Source organism: Odocoileus virginianus, chromosome 5 (assembly GCF_023699985.2).
Source record: "Odocoileus virginianus isolate 20LAN1187 ecotype Illinois chromosome 5, Ovbor_1.2, whole genome shotgun sequence".
Classification (NCBI taxonomy): domain Eukaryota; kingdom Metazoa; phylum Chordata; class Mammalia; order Artiodactyla; family Cervidae; genus Odocoileus; species Odocoileus virginianus.
In genome coordinates, this window is record NC_069678.1 from 22,700,918 (window position 1) to 22,723,823 (window position 22,906).

A 22,906-nucleotide genomic window follows, 5' to 3' on the forward strand; every position below is an offset into this window, starting at 1 on the left:
TTGAATGGATTCTAATTTTCTTCTCTGAAGCTAGGTAAAAAAAACAGGTCTGGTCCAACCATTTGAAGTCAATAATTATGTCTCCATTTACTCTCTACTTTTCTAGCCTAAATATCTACTATTCCTTAATTTGACATGGGTTGAGGACTATTCTTGTCATTTACAGCCTGACACCATGCCTGGCATAAAGCAAGCACCCGAGATACATCTACTGAACAAGTGCATGAATAAGTGAACGGGAAAGCTCCAGTCTGTCAATATCAGCCTCAAAACCAAATGCCTAGAGCTAGGAAACATATTGCTAAAAATGTGGCCAGAGAAGTGGACTTGTTGACCTATTGCAGTTTGCCTGCTCTGAACATTACACTATTTTTTTAATTGGCGCATAGTTGACTTACAGTGTTGTGTTAATTTATGTTGCACTTAAAACAAAATGATTCAATTATGCACACATATGTGGTGATGTAGCTGCTAAATCATGTCCAACTCATGAACCCATGGACTACAGCCCACCAGACTTCTCTGTCCATAGGATTTTCTAGGCAAGAATGCTGGAGTGGGTTGCCATTTCCTTCTCCAGCGGATCTTCCCGACCCAGGGATTGAACCAGGGTCTCCTGCACTGCAGGCAGATTCTTCACTGACTGAGCTACAAGGGAAGCCCTATATATACACACATATGTATGTATGTATAGTGAAAGTTGCTCAGTCATGTCTGACTCTTTGCAACCCCCTGGACTAGACAGCCCATGGACTTCTCCAGGCCAGAATACTAGAGTGGGTAGCCTTTCCCTTCTCCAGGGGATCTTCCCAACCCAGGGATCAAACCCAGGTCTCCCGCATTGCAGGCAGATTCTTTACCAGCTGAGCCACAAGGGAAGCCAAGAATACTGGAGTAGGTAGCCTATCCCTTCTCCAGCGGATCTTCCTGACTCAGGAACCAAACCGGGGTCTCCTGCATTGCAGGCAGATTCTTTACCAACTGAGCTATCAGGGAAGCACACACAGACACAGACACAGACACACACACACACACACACACACACATATATAACACATATATATATGTATACACACACACACATATATATACATTCTTTTAAAAATTCTTTTTCATTATGATTTATCACAGGATATTGAATACAGTTCCCTGTGCGTACAGTAGGATCTTGTTATTTATCCATTCTATATATAATAGCATCATTTGTTAACCCCAAACTTCCAATCCATCCCTCCTCCTTCCAACCCCCCCCCCCGCAACCGCTAGTCCTGAACACTGCACTTTTAATGGTCCTTAGGTCCAGCTTCTTTTTGTCTTTGTGTGTGGGGAGGAGGCAGCACACTGACACACAGTTTGTACCCAATTAAAATCTATAATTGGAAAACAGTCATCAAGAGTCACACAATTGGGTACCAAGGAAGGCTAGACCGCAGCATTTATTTCCGTGTGAGAAAGAATGGTATGTCCTTCTGGGTCTGCATGTCTCTCTAAGGTCACGCTGGTATTCTGATCCCCATAGCACTTAAGCCCCTTGCGAATTTGAAGATTTTGCAATATAGCATAGCGGAGGCCCAGTGGTTGGGTACAGGACGGCACCGAAGGAAAAGACAGGACTAGCTGATCTACTAAGCAGCTGTTTAGAGTGGGCCCAGCTACCCCAGAGTGAGATGTTCAATAGGAGGAACTTCCCCCAAATTAAAACATACAGGAAAACTTAAGTCCAGTGAATCCAACAGAAGCTGGGATTGTCCTGGTATCAGCTTACCTGAGGCTGCAGTCAGAGTCGGGCACGAAGAACCAACCCTCAGGAGGGAAAGGAAACAAAACACAGCTGTGATGAAGATGCTGGCACGTGCAAAACACCAGACTGCTAACATACATGTGTACTTTATTCCCCAATATAAGGCACCATGATCAGCATTAACACCGTGATCACCGTGACACCATGATCACCATTTTACAGCTATAAAGATGAGGGCTTGGAGAGGTTCCAAAACTTGCCCAAAGTCTCACAGATCTAAGTGGCATACCCAAGGTGAGGTCCCCAACCGACTGCCTCTAAAGCTCTTGAACTCAAGTATCACCCCACAGGGCTTCTGTCCCATGTGTTTATTTACCCTTTAAAACAGATTTTATCAAGCACCCTCAGTATTTAAACCCTGCAGACACAGTGGTAAAAAAAAAAAAAAAAAAAAAGATATACATGGTCCCTGATGGTGCTTAGCAGTCTGGCAAGAACAACAATCAAACAAGCAACCCCAATCAAGTGGGATCCATGTCACGGCAGGAGAGGGTAAGGGTAAACCCCCCAGGCACAAGGGAATAAGAGTTCCTCCATGAAGTCAGTCTTAGAAAGAAGCTTAAGGATACGCTGGCAAGACTAAAGAGTGAGTAAGAGAGACAGAGAGGGAATAAACTCTTAAGATGCGGAAGTCAGTGGGAGACATAGATATGAGCTGAATGTAGCGGGAGGGGTCAGAGGCTCCCATGAGGCTGAGGAGATGAGCAGTGAGTCCAGAGGCCCTGTAAGCCATGCTAAGTGGCATGGAACTTGACTAGAATTGGCAACGGCAAAAACTACTAAGTTCACAGGGACATGACCTCATTCGATTATAAGATTCTTCCACAAAAAGGGAGGCCAGGTTAACACAAATGTTTCCCCGTGGGACTGACACCCTGGGAAGGCATTCCATGCTCCACCTGGGCAGCTGAAATTTCTCTGGCCTTGTGAAACCCAATCCACAAAGTTTCTGAACCTCTCCAGGGAGGGTGTGTCTTAGGTGAGTGAAGCAAATATATTCTAGATCCTTTCTTTATGTGACCCACCAAGCCTTAGTTAGAGTCCAGCTTTGCCACTTGACAGGTGAGAAACAAAGGCGACAGCAGCTTGGCATGACTGTGGCTGATGGGATGACTGGTTCCAATTCACCCTTCTCCTTCACAGTTTTATGCATCTCTACCCTGTCAAGGCCTTGAGGTGCATGCAGTGCATTTCCCCTCCCCAGACTTCAGGTTTCATCTAATTTGATTTGACCAGCACAGTCCTTGCAGCCATTTTATGAGTAGAGGTTTTAAACATGATTGAATGGGTAAGCATGCCTTCCTGCACTTTCACCACTCCCAGGAGATCATGCCTCATAGCTGCTGCTTCTCAAGCCTGAACCCAGTCACACAGAGCAGACTTGAACCTGGTCTATAGCCTAGAGCCAAGGTCAGCTGAGATCAACAGATCCTAAGAGACCTGAAGACTTTCAGTGTGAAGCAGAGTCACTTCCGTTGACCCAGAGACTTGCAAATGTGTGAATAAATGTTTCTGGTTGTATGCCAAGGAATTTGGGGGTCCTTTGTTACACAGCATCATCACAGCAATACCTGACTGATAAGAACTTACTCTGAACGTATAAAGAAACTTGCTGGAGTGCACAGCACTGCCCCGTCACGGAACCAGGGTGGCCTTGGTGGTGGCCTTCTAAGGGAGAAAGCAACCCAGACTGCCACTGCCACCCACTCTCCCACCCCCGGCCTCCCGCCCACCACGCGCCACTCACCTGAGTCTGACGCTGCTGGGCTCACCAGGCTGAGCAGCTCCCGCTCCTTCTCATAGTCCCCTTTGCAGAGCAGCTGCCCCTCCTTCAGCACAAACTCATCGCCCTTCTGGAGCTGCCGCTCGCAGACACAGCAGCAGAAGCAGCCCAGGTGGTACACGCTCTTCTGGGCCCGCATAACAAACTCGTTGGGTGCGATGGCCTCAAAGCAGCCCCCACATTTGACAGCAAACAGCCTAGCAGCAGGGAAAAAGCGAAGCAAGGTCTGTGAGAAAGACGGCTGAGGCCCAAGTCTTCCCTCAAGTCGATCGCAAAAGGAACTTCAAGAACTGGGATAAGGAGACTCGGAACGGAACAGGCTTTAAATCTAGGTGATTTTATTCCCTGAGGAGGTTGAACCAAAGAATTCAGTTGAGTTACTCTCTCAAAGGCTTAGGAAAAGAAGGATGAGCAGCCTTGGAGGAAATGTGAGTTGGAGCCCAGTGTATCTGGTGTGGTCCATGGCGAAGTGCTCTCAAAGGATGCTCTACAGACTGGCGCTAGGCAGGCTGCCCAGGGTCCCCAAGGGCTGACTATTCAAAACAAAATACCAGCAACAGAAAGGGCCAGGCCCATTCCAATCGCATGCAAATGGATGGGCCCCAGCATGTGAATTTTTAAAAAGCTCCCCAGGGCATTCTGAGATGTCGCCTAGTTTTTGAGAGAGAAACTGCACCCCAGCTTCCGAGCCTGATATTCAGTGGATTCAGCCCAACTTTCAGGACTTTTATCTCACTTCACTTACTTTCAACCAACCATGAAGAGGGTGTCCATCTATGCCAGGTGGAGGCAGTAGATACTAGTGATATAAAGGTTAATGAAATAATTCCCTTCCAGAAATGAGCTCAGGCTAATAAGAGAGACAGACATGTCCAAATAACCAGAGGGTCCCAGAACACAGAAGAGGAGATGACTAACTGTCAGGGAGTTGGCAGGAGAATCTGCGTTTTATGATACATTCAATAAATCTTGGTCAAGAGCATTACTCTATAGAGAGGCCCTCCACCGTGCTGGCCTAAGTGTGGCCAGTCCCATCCCACAGTCCTTTGACACACTCACTCACTCATTTAGTCTTCTTTCCATTCATTCTTTCATTGATTCAGAAGCATCCACCACACACTACACCAGACACTCGGTGTCTTAACGGAGGGGTGGGGGAAGGAGGCCCCCCGCCCCCAGCAGCATTCACGTACTAAGAGTCTCCAGGAGTGTCTGTTGCAGGCCCAAATAATCCAAAACAAAGTCCTCATCCTCAGTCTCCATCCTCTGTCACAGAGCTCCCATAACAGTGGGAGAAACAGCAAACAAAGAAACAAACAGATAATGTCTACCCAGAGGGATTTACCTTCAGGGAACAGAATATAAGAATGATATGAAGCCATGCTTCATGAACACATAATAGGGGGCAAAGCCCTAGCCTGTTTATAACAGTTAATCACTTCTCAGCCCTGAAGCTATACTAGTAAAGGGCTACATCTGAAAGAGTGTGTTTATCTTGGCAACTTCCTGGACAAAGGGAAGAGTTTTGAGGGTAGAGTGGGGAAGTGGGTAATAAGGAATTACCAAGAAAGAAACTGGCACAAGAGAGAGGAAGGCTGGAGTCTCTAGATGAAGGAAGCCGAGGCCTGGAGAAGGGACTGAAGCCGCCTCCTGTGAGTCTGCTAGGGAACAGCCTCTGGACAGAGGCCAGCCTGCAGGGGACTCAGCTCGGGATGAGAAGCACATATGCAGCCTCACTGTTAACCTAGACCTCGGGCCCTGACACCAGCCTGCCCCTCTCCTTGACCACTGGACGCTCATTAGAAACACCCATCCTGATATGCCTGCCTTCTGCCCCTCAATTTCAGAAAGGAGGCTGAGGCTGGGGGGACCGTTCGGGGGCCGCTGTGGCTCCTTCACCACCAGGCAGGTATGTGACAGCCCCCTAAACAGAGCTCCAGGCCCCCGCTGTTCTGCCCACACCCTCTCCCTTCCCCCACCTGCTCTGGGTGGTTCTGCTCTCCAAGTCTGAACTTCAGGGCACACACGAGGCCCTGGAACGAAGGCCTTTACCCCCCACCCCGATGCTGGATGTCGTGTGTATCAGACAGAAAATCCACCTAGTTCACCCCCGGCCCCGAGTCCCCAGACACTGTTTGCCAACCTAAGCAAACGAATCAGGGCTTTAACAGGAGCTGGTCAAATGCGCTTTGTCCCCAAGCTCTCCTTCTCCTGCCCTGCCCCGGGAAGGAGCTGTCAAACAGAATCAAGGCAAATGCTCCGGGGGTCAACAAGCTCTTGAGAATCCAGTCGCAGGTGGTGGCATCTGTGCTTGTCTAACTTCTACCCTGTTCATCTCCTCCTCCCCTTCTTAATTTCAACCCCCACTCCAAAAACTTCCCCCAAGCTGGAAAAGGGAGGGCTATGGGGAGCTCAGCAAAGAGATCCCACCATACTGACTCAGGAACGGCTGGAGGAAGCGGCGGGCGTTGCCTGGGCTCAGATCCTGTAATGGTCGCGATGGGCAGGGGTGGGGGGGTACAGAGGCCTGGCAGAGGGGGGCAGACCTGTTTGTCTCCGTTCTCTTCCCCAGCTCCCCCACTCTGGGTGAAGTCCAGGCTGACCTCACCTAACTGCTTCTCACCACCCCGAGGGCACCCCAAGGGGAAGAGGCGCACACAGTCCGCAGGGGCGCTACTGTGGGCCCAGCTGCTGACTGCACACTTCCTCAGGTTGTCGTCTCTAGGGCTCAGACACGCAGAGAAAAGGATTTGTTCAAAAGTCCAGGGCGTAATTAAAACACAGCCTCTCTCTTCCCAATGCCCTGGATGGCGGCCCCCACGGTGACTTCACCCTCTGAATGCTAATGAGACTTCACTCCCGGTTCAGAACCTGGCAGCCTGGCTGTGCCCTGGAAAGCTAAGCCTGATTTCCAGAAAAGTCCAGCTCTGCCGGGCATATATAACAACTGTCAACTTTGCCCACCACTAGACATTCACCCACTCCTGAAGGCTCCGTAAATGATTCTTTACCTCTCTGTTACATCTAATTCCCTCACTTGTAAGATGGAAATAACAGGATCCAGCCGGTGGAGCCATGTCCAGGGCCCAAGTCCTCTGTTAAGAGCTCTCCTTCCTCTGCTAAACGCCCTTTGCCCTCCGTGGGGCAGCCCTGGGGCTGCAACCCTGAACAAGGCTGCCATGTCCTCAGGGAGCTCACATTCCCCAACAGGCTGGCAACAATGACCACAGGAGGCTGTGTCTGGGGCATGTAGGAGGGGCCCAGCCAGAAGCCCCAAACAGCCCTACCCGACTGGCCTGGGCTAGAGGTCACCACATCTTCCTTCTCTTCCTTCCCACCCTTTCCGTTTAGCTTTCTTCTTCATCCCTCTGGCCCTTTCCTGCTTGACCACAGGCAGGGAGGCCAAGGCTGACTGAAGCTCCATCCCAGGCCTTGCCCATCTATCTCCCTTCCTGAAGAGCACCATGCTAAGATGCATAACTGGCAGTTCTAGGAGGGAGCTGGAGTCGAGGCTGTTGGCTCGGCCACTTCCAGGCAGTCCCTGTGGGTCGGGGCCCATCATGTAACCTCTGGCAGCCTCGGTTTGTTCCGATGAGGATGCCTGCACTCCTGGATTACTGGGGATGAAATGGCAGCAGGTCTGAGGACCTGGAGACCCATAAGGAAGGGCACAATTCTTAGTTCTTATGACAGGCCTTGCCTCTGTCTTTGACTTTTTTTCCCCCCTCCAAAGGCAGCTGTCTGTGCTCAAGAGTTTCCAAGCTGTGTCCTGAGAGATGGCTTCTTCCTTGACAGCAGGAGTCCTTTTGCTGACTCCTCCCGGCTCTGACATTAGCACGACCTCCTCTTCAAAGCGTGCAGCACTGACCCAAAAGAAGAACGGGAGCGGCGTGGCTGGCACCGCTGACATGCAGAGCACACACCTTAGACAAGGCATGTCCTCCCACCACACGCACCAAGATAATGCGACGGGGATGAGGTATCTAGTATTAGGTGCTATGGAGGGCAGCAAAGAAGAAAATAAAAGGTGACCTGATGCAGGCAAAGGACCCAGGACTTGACGTAGGAAGACCTAGGCTCAAGGTTTCTTTTATCAAGAGGCCTCAGGAAATATCCTGTCTTTCCCTGGGCCTGTTTTCTTATCTTTAATGAAAAAGTACTGCCCTATATCAGTCGTTCAGAGAAGGCAATGGCACCCACTCCAGTACTCTTGCCTGGAAAATCCCATGGACAGAGGAGCCTGGTAGGCTGCAGTCCATGGGGTCGCAAAAAGTCGGACATGACTGAGCGATTTCACTTTCACTTTTCACTTTTATGCATTGGAGAAGGAAATGGCAACCCACTCCAGTGTTCTTGCCTGGAGAATCCCAGGGATAGGGTCGCACAGAGTCAGACGTGACTGAACTGATTTAGCAGTAGCATATTAGTCGTTACATCAAGTTCTTAGAGGTTGTGGAAGGGGTCAGTCTCTATTCTGCTTGTCTCCTTTTAACTAGAGAAGCCAACTCTGCCTACACCTAAGCCCAGGTCTCCAGCATGACAGGGCCTTACTATGGAAAGTCTCCAAACAAGGTATTTTCCAGAAACATATCATTCAGAGACATGCATACACACATATGTGTGTGAGTGTGCAAATATATATATCTGTATATCTGTGAATGTTATGGTTCATTCACAAATATACATACATCTGTGTATATGTATACACAAATATATACACAGATGCACACACATAACAGGTAAGGCAAGAAGAGGACATGTATGAATGAACACACAAACACACAAAACATACATATGCACACACCAGCTAAAACCAACACCTCACTCACGTATCTCTCTCTTTCTTCCTATCTGCACAGCATAAATATGTAAGTACTTCCAGAAAGGATTTACATTAATATAATGTAAGTCAATATAATATAATGTAAATTATATACATATATATATTATACAAATTTTCAAATATATCTATTTCTAGAAAAGATTTCATTTGAAGATAGCAAAATGCTCCTAGGGTACATTTGAAACCCATTAGGCTGGATAATTTCTTAACTCACCCCCATTTTTATGATTCATGCGTTTATATAGTGTTGGAGGTCCTACTCTGTAGGTAAGGAGAATGTTTCCAAGGCAGAGATGAAGGCGTGCGACCTGAGAAACTCCTAGAGACACGACTAAGGCGCTGGAGACGAGGTCAGACCTCCGGGAAGCAACAGCAGGCCTTGTCGAGCAGGAGTTATGGCAGAGAGACGACACTGCACCCGGATCCTGTGTGCACACCTGGACTTTGGTGCTGGGTATATGAGCTCAAGACAATCACTCCACATGATAAATATTGGGGTCCTCATCATTAGAATCTCTTTCATCCCCAAATTATTTTATTGCAAAAAAAAAAAGAAGCTTATAGAAGATAGAAGAAGAGGAAACTGGTCTTCACTGAATACTTACTTGCTGCTAGGAACTGCAGTATTTCTTATTTTCACTCCCTCATTAAATAAATTTGTGTAGTAATAGCAAATAGAGCTATTTTATAAACTCACAGAGAATCTCACCAGCTCAACTTGGCTCATGAAACCTCTCTTCCATGAGAATGAGAGGCTGTGGGATGGCTGATGCTTCAGTTCTTCCTCATATATCCTCTCTAGCACTCCTTTCACAGGAGAGATAAACAAACAGATCAAGCAGCTAATGTGGTGGTCTGAGCTCCCGACAGGTCCCCTGGACACGCCCCTGGCTTCGCAGGGGGTCCTGAGACTCTGCTGCCCACATGCAAGTGAAAAGCAGGAGTCAGGAACCAAGTTGATCCCTTCAAGTTACTTGGTTCTTGGGCCCCAAAGTACATGAAAGGATCTGTGAAAGAGGTCTACCCTCTACGGAGTTGTGTTAAGAACAAATAGTATCCAGGAGATGTTCTTACACCTAACACCACCATGCCCAAGAGTATACTCTGATTCCAAGATGATTGGGAAACAAGATGATTCTCGCAGGAACCCCAGTCACCGGGGCATTTGGTGGGTCACTGTTTCTAAGATATAGGCAGCAATGTAGGTCAGTGAGGCTGGACCCAGAAAGACCCAAGAAAGGCCAACCAGAGAGACCGAGTTACAGAAACAGTGAGACAGGTAGGCAATGCGGTATAATCAGATAAACTGAGATCAAGTCCCTGCTCCGCTGCTGATTAGAGTTACAGAAGCAGTGAGACAGGGGGACAATGTGGTATAATCAGATAAACTGAGATCCAAGTCCCTGCTCCGCCACTTACCAGCTAGCTATGTGATCTCGATCAGACCATGGTGGGATTAGTGTACTCACCTATAAAATGGAGATAATCAAGGGACCTCTGTCAGAGAGGCACAGTAAGATTTAATTGAACTGACACATCAGAACTGCTTAGCACAGTGCCTGGCACATGGTAAATCTTCAATAAAATGGTAACTATGATGAGGAGGAAGAGGATGGAGAAAAAGAGCTGAATATGAAATATGACAGGGAAATTAGCAGGAAAAATGATGAGCCATAATGTCAGAGACTGGGAGAATCAAGATGAGATAAAGGAGTATGGAAAGAGAAGGTCTGGGGCAAATAATTTAGGAACATGGCCGTGGATGATGCAAGAGTGTCATCAGTCAGGTTTTCAGTGGTACTGGTTGTGGACATGGGGGCCAGTCTTGATAACATAACGGAACCAAGGTCTGAGTTCCCACCTGCTCTAATGGCCTCAGGCTAGGGTTTGCATGCTACCTATCCACACAGCATCTGTCTGGATTCACCCAACTAACAGTGCTGGCATGGCTGGATGAAATGTCCTCTTGCTCTGTGTATCAACTTAAAATATCAAACAAAGAGGTTAACTCAGGCTTAGTTTTCTTTTCGGTATCAATACTTTTTCACCTGTGAATGCCCATGGCTCCCTCCAATCTCTCCCACTTCCTGCCACATTATCCCCTAGAAATCAGACACTAGATGCCATGTTATTCCCACGTTTAGTCTCCAAGTTGATGATACAACTTCCCATATACCGGAATATTAAAACACACGGCAGCCTCATGCAAACCCAAATTTATCCCAGGACAAAGGCTTTGAGACCCATGAAGGCTGAGGAGGACTATAAGGGGAGCCCTGATTATGACATGTTAGAAGGTTCCAGAACCAAGCCTATGTTTGGAAAGACGGAGATCTTCATTAACCTTGACCCAGAGTACTTCAGACCTCAAAGGGAGACTCTCAAAGCGTCCACACCATAGATAATTAAGTAGAAGGATGGAAAACACATAAGTACATGAAAAGCCCTGATGCCGACTTAAGGCCAACTGACTGCATACTGTTCTTTCTCGCCAAAATGGGAAATCAGAGCCGTTTTTAGCGTCGGACAGCAGATCACTGCAGATCACACTGCCTTTCCACAGTCACTGACGACACTAGTTTTAATGAAGGCTGTGAACTCTTTGGTCTAGAAAGTAGACGTGGGACTTTGCACAGTTCTTCAACAGGCAGGCTGTGCAGATTAGCACAGCACTGTTCCCACCCTCGCCACCAGGGGGCAGCACAGCAGCATGCATTACGTGCCATGTTGACTTGGTAACTGAGGTCATCCAGGCACTGAGACAGGGATTGGCTCTATGCCAAAACTGTCTGTCCGGGAAAGTCTGCTGCTGGGAGTCTGGGAGACCATGTGGCTAAAAAGAAGGAGAGATGGTGAGAGAGATGAGTATTCAAAAGTGTCGGGAACCAAAAGCATGGCTTGTGGCCTTAGAAGTAATGACACCAGCAGCCTTGTCAGCTGGCTCAAGGTCTCTGTCCTTGAGGCTGCGCCAACATACCACAATGAGCAACGGAGCCCGTGGTCCTGGGATGGTGGGAAAGTCTGCAGGGACAATGGGAGTGGCAAGATCTTCTATAGGAGACAGTCTCAAGACTCTGCAGTGGGGAGAAAACGGGAAACAATGAGCGGCTGGCAGAGCCAACCAGAGCCTCTGTGTCCCTGGGGCTCCTGGGGAGCTGTAAGCAGGACCGCACAATGGGATGAGAACTGCTAAGTGTGGTGTCGGCAGCCCCAGAGGCTCTGTGAGGCGCTGGCTTCACGGAGACGCACAGGGTAACACGCACGGCTCATCACTGAGGACGCACGCTGCTGGCAGTGGGCAGCGCTGACCTCAAAACGGGGGGCTGAGTAGCTGGTTGGCCAGAAACTTTGTTTGGGTTTTTCCATACTATCTTACGGAAAAATGCAAATGAACGTTTTGGCCAACCCAATACATTTTGTTGTTGTTCTCACAGTGAATCTGTTCCGGAATCAGCAAGGTTAGCGGGAAGAGTCTGAAGTCTGATAGAACCTGGATTCACGTCTGGATTCCATATTTGAGAACTTGAGCAAGCTATAGACTGTTTTGGAGCCTCAGTTTCTTTATCCATAAAATGAGATCATAACTCTCACAAGATGGTTTTGGAGCTTCAATAAGATAATGGTTTTGAAGGATCTGATACATACTAGCTGCTCTCAGTAAGTGGCAGCTATTAACTCCCTTTATTGAAATCAGTTTACCATATCTGTCCGTGTAAGGGTTTGTATAAGATCATTTATTTCAAGACAGCCAAGTGAGCCAAAAATAGAACTTCATGAGCATCCCAAGTCTCTGTTCTTCATTATATAATAAACTAAATCAGACTTTAATGAGCCTTTCATATGTTCCCGGAGAAGAGACTAACAGACAAATATGGAAGTACAAATGCTCAAGAGGAAACAGGGTACATTTCATTCAGGCTACTATGGCTATGATCTATCCTAACCTAAGGTCAATATTGACATTAACCCACCAGTGTTGATCAACACCTGCGCTCACTGCCCAACACCCAGCATATGTTCAGGAAGTCGGCAGCTCCATGTTTGACTGACCAGAGCCAACAGTTGCTATTTGGTTAATGCTGACATTATCTGACAAATAGTTAGAACAGATCCTTTCCCCTTATCACTTCACTTCTCGGGTGACTGCTCCTCACTGAGGCTACTGACCACTGTATGTGTGGAAGTACACTGAGATGCCGAGATTCTTGCCTTGTGCCCCTAACTCACAGACCCCGCCCCCAGAGGTCAGATCGTTGGCCCCCTCATTTTATAAATGGAAAGAAACTCGGGCCAGAGAAGGAAACTACCCCTCACCACAAAGAAAGTTCAGATGACTAACAGGACCAGCCAGAGCTGGAGGCTCAGTTAGTGATCAAGAAATACACAGGGAACTCTGCTCAATTCTATGTGGCAGACTGGATAGGAAGGGATCTGGTGGGAGAACAGATTCATGTGTGTGCATGGCTGAGACCCGTCACTGCCCACCTGAAACCATCACAACATTGTCAAGCGGCTACACTCCAAGATGGAATAAAAGGCTTAAAAATAAATAAATAACGGAGGCTATTGCCTGGCCCAACTAGGGATGGGGATGTTTCCCCCAGGCTCTTCAGGGGGGCTTCCCTGGTAGCTCAGATGGTAAACAATCTACCTGCGATGCAGGAGACCTGGGTTCCATCCCTGGGCCCGGAAGACCCTCTGGAGGAGGAAATGCCAACCCACTCCACTGTTTTTGCCTGGAGAATGCCACAGACAGAGGAGCATGGTGGGCTGCAGCCCACGGGGCCACAAGGAGCTGGCCACAGCTGGGCAGCTAAGCGCACACGCACAGGCTCCTAAGTGGCACCCTAGTGAGCGGAATGAGCAGACGGTGTGTGTCAGGCTATCTTCCCCTCCCCCTCTTCTGTGCCGAAACCTGGGAAGTGGTCCACGAGTCAGGCCAGAGAGCAAAAGACTGCGGCAGAAGCACAGATTCCAATAATGCAAGCCAAGGTGGCACGACATACATTACAGACTTCCCATACTGTCACACAGATGCAAAGATGGCAAGGAGCACAAACAGACACACAGAACATGCGTGTTCCCGGTTTAGGGAATTAAAGGTTTGGTTTCCTTTGAAAAATGTCAGTTTTCCTTTCCCTTCATCCTCATTAGCCTCCTGGGACACTCATAAACATACCAGCAAAGAACAGAGCAGAGGGAATGAGATATTTTTAGCTGATATTCTGGGCACAGATTCCTATTGTTCCACAAGTTTTGGCTTGACTGGATGGCACGTGGCCAACACAATGTACACGCTTACAAAGAATGTATGTTTCCTGGGCTCTGTGTGTGTGTGTGTGTGTGTGTGTGTGTGTGCGCGCGTGTGTGTTAATAGTAAGGAGGACAGGACATTATTGATGATGCTTTGATGGGAAAGATTCTGAGATCCCAGCAGGGGGCAACACTGAGCCCTCCATGAATCCTGTTTGCTTCAGTCACTATCACTCTTCATCTGTTAGCACTGTGATCCATGTCCAAAAAAAAGAAGGAAAAGCTACATTGCCACAATCCAAAAGTACCTCATAATCAACTGATATCAACTGCATGGAATTAGGAACTAGATGTATCCTGAAGATCAGTGACGATGTTCCTAAATCATCTAGTACAGTGACCAGCACACCACAATGCTTCAAACATTTCCAGTTGTTATTACTCACCTTCTCCTCATTTGTAATGCCTCTCCTCAACAGTGACCCACTCTTTGTGGAGAGACAAGGAAAGACACACACTGCCTCACCTTTTGAGTAAAAATCTCCCACTGTGGCATAAAAGCCCAAGGGGGCACTGTGGAGGACTTTCCCTTCCCATGTGAGAGGCGAAAAATATCTCCAGATAATCTGAATTTCCAGAATGCCTTTAGCTCAAAGGCCTCAAAGCACATACAATCTTGTGTGACATCTCAGCTCTGAAGTAAATGTGGGCAGGTCAAGTTTTATTACCTGATTCTATTGCCTTTATCACACAGAAACTAGCATCACAGCAGAGGGTCGCACGTTATACACCGTACCACAACTCAGCAGTGCTGGAGCCCAGGGTGAGAAAACTAGGTGTTCTGAGCCTCTGAGACGGCCTCTTTCCCAAAATACTGCATTGCTTTCCTTTCAAGTTAGACTCCACCTGTCTTCAGATCTCCAGGAAAGTTTCAACAAAGTCTGACCCAATGCAAGTATTAGGAAGAGAAACAGTTTTTATTTTTACCCTTCAATATTTTACTCTTTTTATCCTTTACCACTCTCCTCACACATGAAAAACTGGAAAAAAAAGTGGAAAAATAACAAATTCGGCAAGGATAAATTGGAACCCTTGTGCACTGTGGGAAGCAAAATGGTTCAGCTGCTACAGAAAAGAGTATGGTAGTTCCTAAAAATTAAAAATACAATTACCATATGATCTAACATTTCTACTTCTAGGTATACACCCAAAATAGTTTAAAGCAGAGATTCAGATGTTTGCACATTCATATTCATAGCAGCAGAATTTTTAAAGTCTGCAAAGAGAAAGCAACCCACATGTCCATCAATAGATGGATAAGCAAAATATTGTATATATGTTGGAATATATTGTAATATTAGTCAGCCTTAAATGTTATGAAATATTATTTGGTCTTAAAAGGAAGGAAATTCTGATACATACTACAACATAATGAGCATTTTATGCTAAATGAAATTAGCCAGTCACAAAAGGACAAATATTCTATTATTTCACTCAGGTAACCTGAGTAATCAAATTCAGAAAGATAGAAAGTAAAATAGTGGTTGTCTGGGGCTGGAGGAAAGAGGGAATGGGAAGTTATTATTTAACGGGTACAAAGTTTCAGTTTTGCAAGATGAAAGGAGACCTGTGGTTGGATGGTGGTCATGGTTGCACAACAATGTAATGCACTTAATGCCACTGAAATGTACACTTAAAAATGGCTGAGATGGTAAATGTTATTTCATATGTCTTTTACCACAATTTTCAAAAATTAATTAATTAAAAAACTATAAGACACATTCATACTCTACCTCTTGTAACCAGAATTGAGGTGACTGTGTTCCCAGTTGAAAATCTCCCCTGCTGAGGCCCCCTTGCAGCTAGAAGTGGCCATGTGAGGTAGTATATGGGGTTCTATTTGGGGTGGGGGTGCAAGGAGGAAGTTTTGGAAAAGCTGTTGTCCTCTTGAGACAATGAGACAGCCTCAGCTGATACAGACATTTTGCTCTTCATCCCTTCCCTTATTTCTGTCTGGAACTAAAACACAACATCTGGAGATGAAAGAGCCCCCATGGTGAAAGCTGCCTGCTAAACAGGCAATACAAGAGGAGAGAAACCTGGGTTTATGAAAACTTTTGTGAACAGTTGTACCATCCCTGGACTTCCTATTTCCTCCTGATTCTCTTTCAACAAAATAAAATAAAATCCCGTTTTACTTAACCTGCTGTAGTCAGGATTCAGTTATATGAAATCAAGTGTTACATGAAGGACTTCCCCATCCCATTCAATGTCTATCTAGGCCAACTACTCCACTTAAACAGTAGACCTCATCACTTCAGGCTTACTCAAAAGCTACGTCGTATATTTCCTCTCTGTGTAAACATTTTAATTTTTTTTTAAATTTCTCCCACACTAAGAAAAATTACCCTTCTCTTGATACTACTTCATCCACCAGGTATGTCCTCATTTAGTTGATAATCTCTGTAGAAAAATTCAAAAAGAAATTACTTCTGCTTTCTATCTCCAGTTCCTCTCCTTCTTGTCTCTCTAAAGGCCAACCCAAGGAGGCACTTATTCTACGTACTCTTTCTCATTTCCTACAAAGGTCACCAGTGGCCTCTATATTTCTCAGTCATCATCATACTGAGCCCATCAGCAGCATCTGACACTGGGACCACTTGGCTTCCAGGACCACTGGCTTTCTTGGTTTTCTTTCTATCTCACTGGTCGTTCCTTCTTGGTCTTCTCACTAGTTCCCCTCACTCCTAACCTATAAGTATTCCATCCCCTTCTCCACCTAAACCACTGCCCTTGGAGATCTTCTCCAATCTCACTACTTTAAGTGTTATGTATCTGCAAATTACTTTGACATTTCTATCTCCACTCAGATCACTCTCCTTAATCTAAATTATATCCACCCAGCATCTTTATTACCAACCACCATTATCAACCAAAGATCCAGATAAGGTAAAGCTAGATGAATGAGGTTCATCTATATCTATAGTGTAATATCAATCAACTCTACTGAAATATTTTACAGAGAAAGGAAAGGCCAGAGGTTGCCCACCACCTCTGGAGAGGGAGCTCAGGCTCTGAGATCAACAACCCGGTCCAGGTCTAACTAACCCAGAACAGCATCAATCTTGGAACTTCTGTAAGAAACAATCAAGCGGAAAATGGGGAGAAAAACAGGAAAGCCAGGAGGAGCAGCAGTGCGTGTGGAGCACCAGCCAGCAAACCCCCACCCCCAACCACAATATCCATGTGCAAGTCTGGGATAGGATTTTCATCTGGGATGCCTTTCATACGGCTCCACTCCCCAGAGCCAGCTCCATTCAGAGGATTAGAGAGCAGGGACAGACATGAGGAGCTAAAGAACCACAGAAATCTCTTGGAACAAGACTCCTGGCTTAGACTCACAGTGCCCAGTTACGTGCACAAGTTATGTGTACAGATGTGAGTGCACATGCACATCCTTATGGAGGTGAGTGCACACACACACACTCCCTTACAGATGTGAGTGCACACACACACACTCCCTTACAGATGTGAGTGCACACACACACACACTCCCTTACAGATGTGAGCGCACACACACACACTCCCTTACAGATGTGAGCGCACACACACACACTCCCTTACAGATGTGAGCGCACACACACACACTCCCTTACAGATGTGAGTGCACACACACACACACTCCCTTACAGATGTGAGTGCACACACACACACTCCCTTACAGATGTGAGCGCACACACACACGCACTCCCTTACAGATGTGAGTGCACACACACACACTCCCTTACAGATGTGAGCGCACACACACACGCACTCCCTTACAGATGTGAGCGCACACACACACACACTCCCTTACAGATGTGAGTGCACACACACACACTCCCTTACAGATGTGAGTGCACACACACACACACACTCCCTTACAGATGTGAGTGCACACACACACACTCCCTTACAGATGTGAGCGCACACACACACGCACTCACCTTACAGATGTGAGCACACACACACACACTCCCTTACAGATGTGAGCGCACACACACACACTCCCTTACAGATGTGAGTGCACACACACACACACTCCCTTACAGATGTGAGTGCACACACACACACTCCCTTACAGATGTGAGCGCACACACACACGCACTCCCTTACAGATGTGAGCGCACACACACACACTCCCTTACAGATGTGAGCGCACACACACACACACTCCCTTACAGATGTGAGCGCACACACACACACTCCCTTACAGATGTGAGTGCACACACACACACTCCCTTACAGATGTGAGCGCACACACACACGCACTCCCTTACAGATGTGAGCGCACACACACACGCACTCCCTTACAGATGTGAGTGCACACACACACACTCCCTTACAGATGTGAGCGCACACACACACACGCACTCCCTTACAGATGTGAGTGCACACACACACACTCCCTTACAGATGTGAGCGCACACACACACACTCCCTTACAGATGTGAGCGCACACACACACGCACTCCCTTACAGATGTGAGTGCACACACACACACTCCCTTACAGATGTGAGCGCACACACACACACACTCCCTTACAGATGTGAGCGCACACACACACGCACTCCCTTACAGATGTGAGTGCACACACACACACTCCCTTACAGATGTGAGCGCACACACACACGCACTCCCTTACAGATGTGAGCGCACACACACACACACTCCCTTACAGATGTGAGCGCACACACACACACACTCCCTTACAGATGTGAGTGCACACACACACACACTCCCTTACAGATGTGAGCGCACACACACACACTCCCTTACAGATGTGAGCGCACACACACACACTCCCTTACAGATGTGAGCGCACACACACACACACTCCCTTACAGATGTGAGCGCACACACACACACTCCCTTACAGATGTGAGCGCACACACACACGCACTCCCTTACAGATGTGAGCGCACACACACACGCACTCCCTTACAGATGTGAGTGCACACACACACACTCCCTTACAGATGTGAGCGCACACACACACACACTCCCTTACAGATGTGAGCGCACACACACACGCACTCCCTTACAGATGTGAGCGCACACACACACACTCCCTTACAGATGTGAGCGCACACACACACACACTCCCTTACAGATGTGAGCGCACACACACACGCACTCCCTTACAGATGTGAGTGCACACACACACACTCCCTTACAGATGTGAGCGCACACACACACGCACTCCCTTACAGATGTGAGTGCACACACACACACACTCCCTTACAGATGTGAGCGCACACACACACACTCCCTTACAGATGTGAGCGCACACACACACGCACTCCCTTACAGATGTGAGTGCACACACACACACTCCCTTACAGATGTGAGCGCACACACACACGCACTCCCTTACAGATGTGAGCGCACACACACACACTCCCTTACAGATGTGAGTGCACACACACACACTCCCTTACAGATGTGAGTGCACACACACACACACTCCCTTACAGATGTGAGTGCACACACACACACTCCCTTACAGATGTGAGTGCACACACACACGCACTCCCTTACAGATGTGAGTGCACACACACACGCACTCCCTTACAGATGTGAGTGCACACACACACACTCCCTTACAGATGTGAGCGCACACACACACACACTCCCTTACAGATGTGAGTGCACACACACACACACTCCCTTACAGATGTGAGCGCACACACACACACTCCCTTACAGATGTGAGCGCACACACACACGCACTCCCTTACAGATGTGAGTGCACACACACACACTCCCTTACAGATGTGAGTGCGCACACACACGCACTCCCTTACAGATGTGAGTGCACACACACACACTCCCTTACAGATGTGAGTGCACACACACACACTCCCTTACAGATGTGAGTGCACACACACACACACTCCCTTACAGATGTGAGTGCACACACACACACTCCCTTACAGATGTGAGTGCACACACACACGCACTCCCTTACAGATGTGAGTGCACACACACACACTCCCTTACAGATGTGAGCGCACACACACACGCACTCCCTTACAGATGTGAGCGCACACACACACACTCCCTTACAGATGTGAGCGCACACACACACACTCCCTTACAGATGTGAGCGCACACACACACACACTCCCTTACAGATGTGAGTGCACACACACACGCACACCCTTACAGATGTGAGCGCACACACGCACACCCTTACAGATGTGAGTGCACACACACACACACACTCCCTTACAGATGTGAGTGCACACACACACACACTCCCTTACAGATATGAGTGCGCACACACACACACTCCCTTACAGATGTGAGTGCGCACACACACGCACTCCCTTACAGATGTGAGTGCACACACACACTCCCTTACAGATGTGAGTGCACACACACACACACACACACTCCCTTACAGAGGTGAGTGCACACACACACACTCCCTTACAGAGGTGAGTGCACACACACACTCCCTTACAGATGTGAGTGCACACACACACACACACACTCCCTTATAGAGGTGAGTGCACACACACACACTCCCTTACAGAGGTCAGTGCAAACACAAAGACACTCCCTTACAGAGGTCAGTGCACACACACACTCCCTTACAGATGTGAGTGCACACACACACACTGCCTTACAGATGTGAGTGCACACACACACACGCACATCCTTACAGATGTGAGTGCACACACACACACTCCCTTACAGATGTGAGTGCACACACACACACACACACTCCCTTACAGAGGTGAGTGCACACACACACACTCCCTTACAGATGTGAGTGCACACACACACACACACTCCCTTACAGAGGTCAGTGCACACACACACACACTCCCTTATAGAGGTGAATGCACACACACACATACTCCCTTACAGAGGTCAGTGCACACACACACACACTCCCTTACAGAGGTCAGTGCACACACACACATACACTCCCTTACAGAGGTCAGTGCACACACACACACACTCCCTTATAGAGGTGAATGCACACACACATACTCCCTTACAGAGGTCAGTGCGCACACACACACACTCCCTTACAGAGGTCAGTGCACACACACACACACACTCCCTTACAGAGGTCAGTGCACACACACACACTCCCTTACAGATGTGAGTGCACACACACACACTCCCTTACAGATGTGAGTGCACACACACACACACACACTCCCTTACAGAGGTGAGTGCACACACACACACTCCCTTACAGAGGTCAGTGCACACACACACACACTCCCTTACAGAGGTCAGTGCACACATACACACTCCCTTACAGAGGTCAGTGCACACACACACACACTCCCTTATAGAGGTGAATGCACACACACATACTCCCTTACAGAGGTCAGTGCACACACACACACACTCCCTTACAGAGGTCAGTGCACACACACACACACACACTCCCTTACAGAGGTCAGTGCACACACACACACACTCCCTTACAGAGGTGAATGCACACACACATACTCCCTTACAGAGGTCAGTGCACACACACACACACTCCCTTACAGAGGTCAGTGCACACACACACACACACACACACTCCCTTACAGAGGTCAGTGCACACACACACACTCCCTTACAGATGTGAGTGCACACACACACACACACTCCCTTACAGAGGTCAGTGCACACACACACACACACACTCCCTTACAGAGGTGAGTGCACACACACACACTCCCTTACAGAGGTGAGTGCACACACACACACACTCCCTTACAGAGGTGAGTGCACACACACACACACACACTCCCTTACAGAGGTCAGTGCACACACACACACACTCCCTTATAGAGGTGAATGCACACACACATACTCCCTTACAGAGGTCAGTGCACACACACACACACTCCCTTACAGAGGTCAGTGCACACACACACACACACTCCCTTACAGAGGTCAGTGCACACACACACACACTCCCTTATAGAGGTGAATGCACACACACATACTCCCTTACAGAGGTCAGTGCACACACACACACACACTCCCTTACAGAGGTCAGTGCACACACACACACACACTCCCTTACAGAGGTGAGTGCACACACACACACTCCCTTACAGAGGTCAGTGCACACACACACTCCCTTACAGAGGTCAGTGCACACACACGCACATCCTTACAGATGTGAGTGCACACACACACACACACACACACACTCTCTTACAGAGGTGAGTGCACACACACACACTCCCTTACAGATGTGAGTGCACAGGCACACACACTCCCTTACATACACATATGTAAGGATGTTTACTATATAAGCATACTATAGGCAAAAGTTAAAAGAAGTAATTCATAAATCCCCCCAACAATGGGAATAATGACAAGCTAGAATGTCCCCAAGCCAGGGGAAGTCTTGAAGGGAACATGAACTTTTAGCGCTGTCTCTGTTCCACTCAGGGCAGTGAGCTCAGAATCTATAGGGAAGGATAAGAAGGAGGAGGATAATGAAAGAATCCACCACTTCTCCGCTTCCTGGGGTTCTCCAGGATCCCAGTTAGAATTTTAAGAACAATTAAAAAGTTGAAGACTTGTTCTTCCAAGTCAAAATCTAAGGCTAGCAGGTCCTCTTGTCACTTACAGAAGTACCTGCCTTCATCACTGGGTGCCAGGCAGATTACTTCCACTAGGCACAGAGGCGGGATTTATTTTCCACTTAGGCAGAGAAGCAGGCAGAGGAGCTGTAGTGAAGACACCTCTCAAAGGCCTGCAGACACGGTCCAGGAAGAATGGACTTCTGAAAGAAAGGCAGGAACTATTTTGCACTCAAACATGAGTGTTTCCTGAGCTCTACTCATTTCTCCACTGCGACGAAGGCACTTCATGGACCAGCATCAATCTCTATCCCAGCTGCAGCCAGAAGAGACACACAGGAAGTACATTTGATAATTGTTATTGTCACTGAAACATACTGCTACCTAGACTACTGCTGTGGGCTGAATCCCTCCAAGAACAGGTCAGTAGCTCCATGGAAAAAAAAAAAAAACTTTGCCCAAACTGCAGCCACAAGAGGGGCAGAGAAAAAGAGGGTGGACATGCACCACAACACACCTTCACTACGCAGAAAACAGCATGAAGGCCACGACCAACTAGTTTACGGGCACAATTGGGGGGAAATTATGAATTTTGCAGTATTCCTCATAAAGACACACAAGGTCTTCACAA

General features: G+C 47.8%; 1 protein-coding gene across 1 annotated transcript in view; it reads right to left on the reverse strand.

Moving 5' to 3' along the window:
- Positions 1-22,906, reverse strand: part of LMX1A (LIM homeobox transcription factor 1 alpha) — a 167,634-nt gene that overhangs the window by 48,247 nt on the left and 96,481 nt on the right. The window contains exon 3 of the mRNA XM_020885237.2: positions 3,549-3,781. Within this exon, the coding sequence (XP_020740896.1) occupies positions 3,549-3,781 (233 nt within the window). The remainder of the gene's footprint in view (positions 1-3,548; positions 3,782-22,906) is intronic.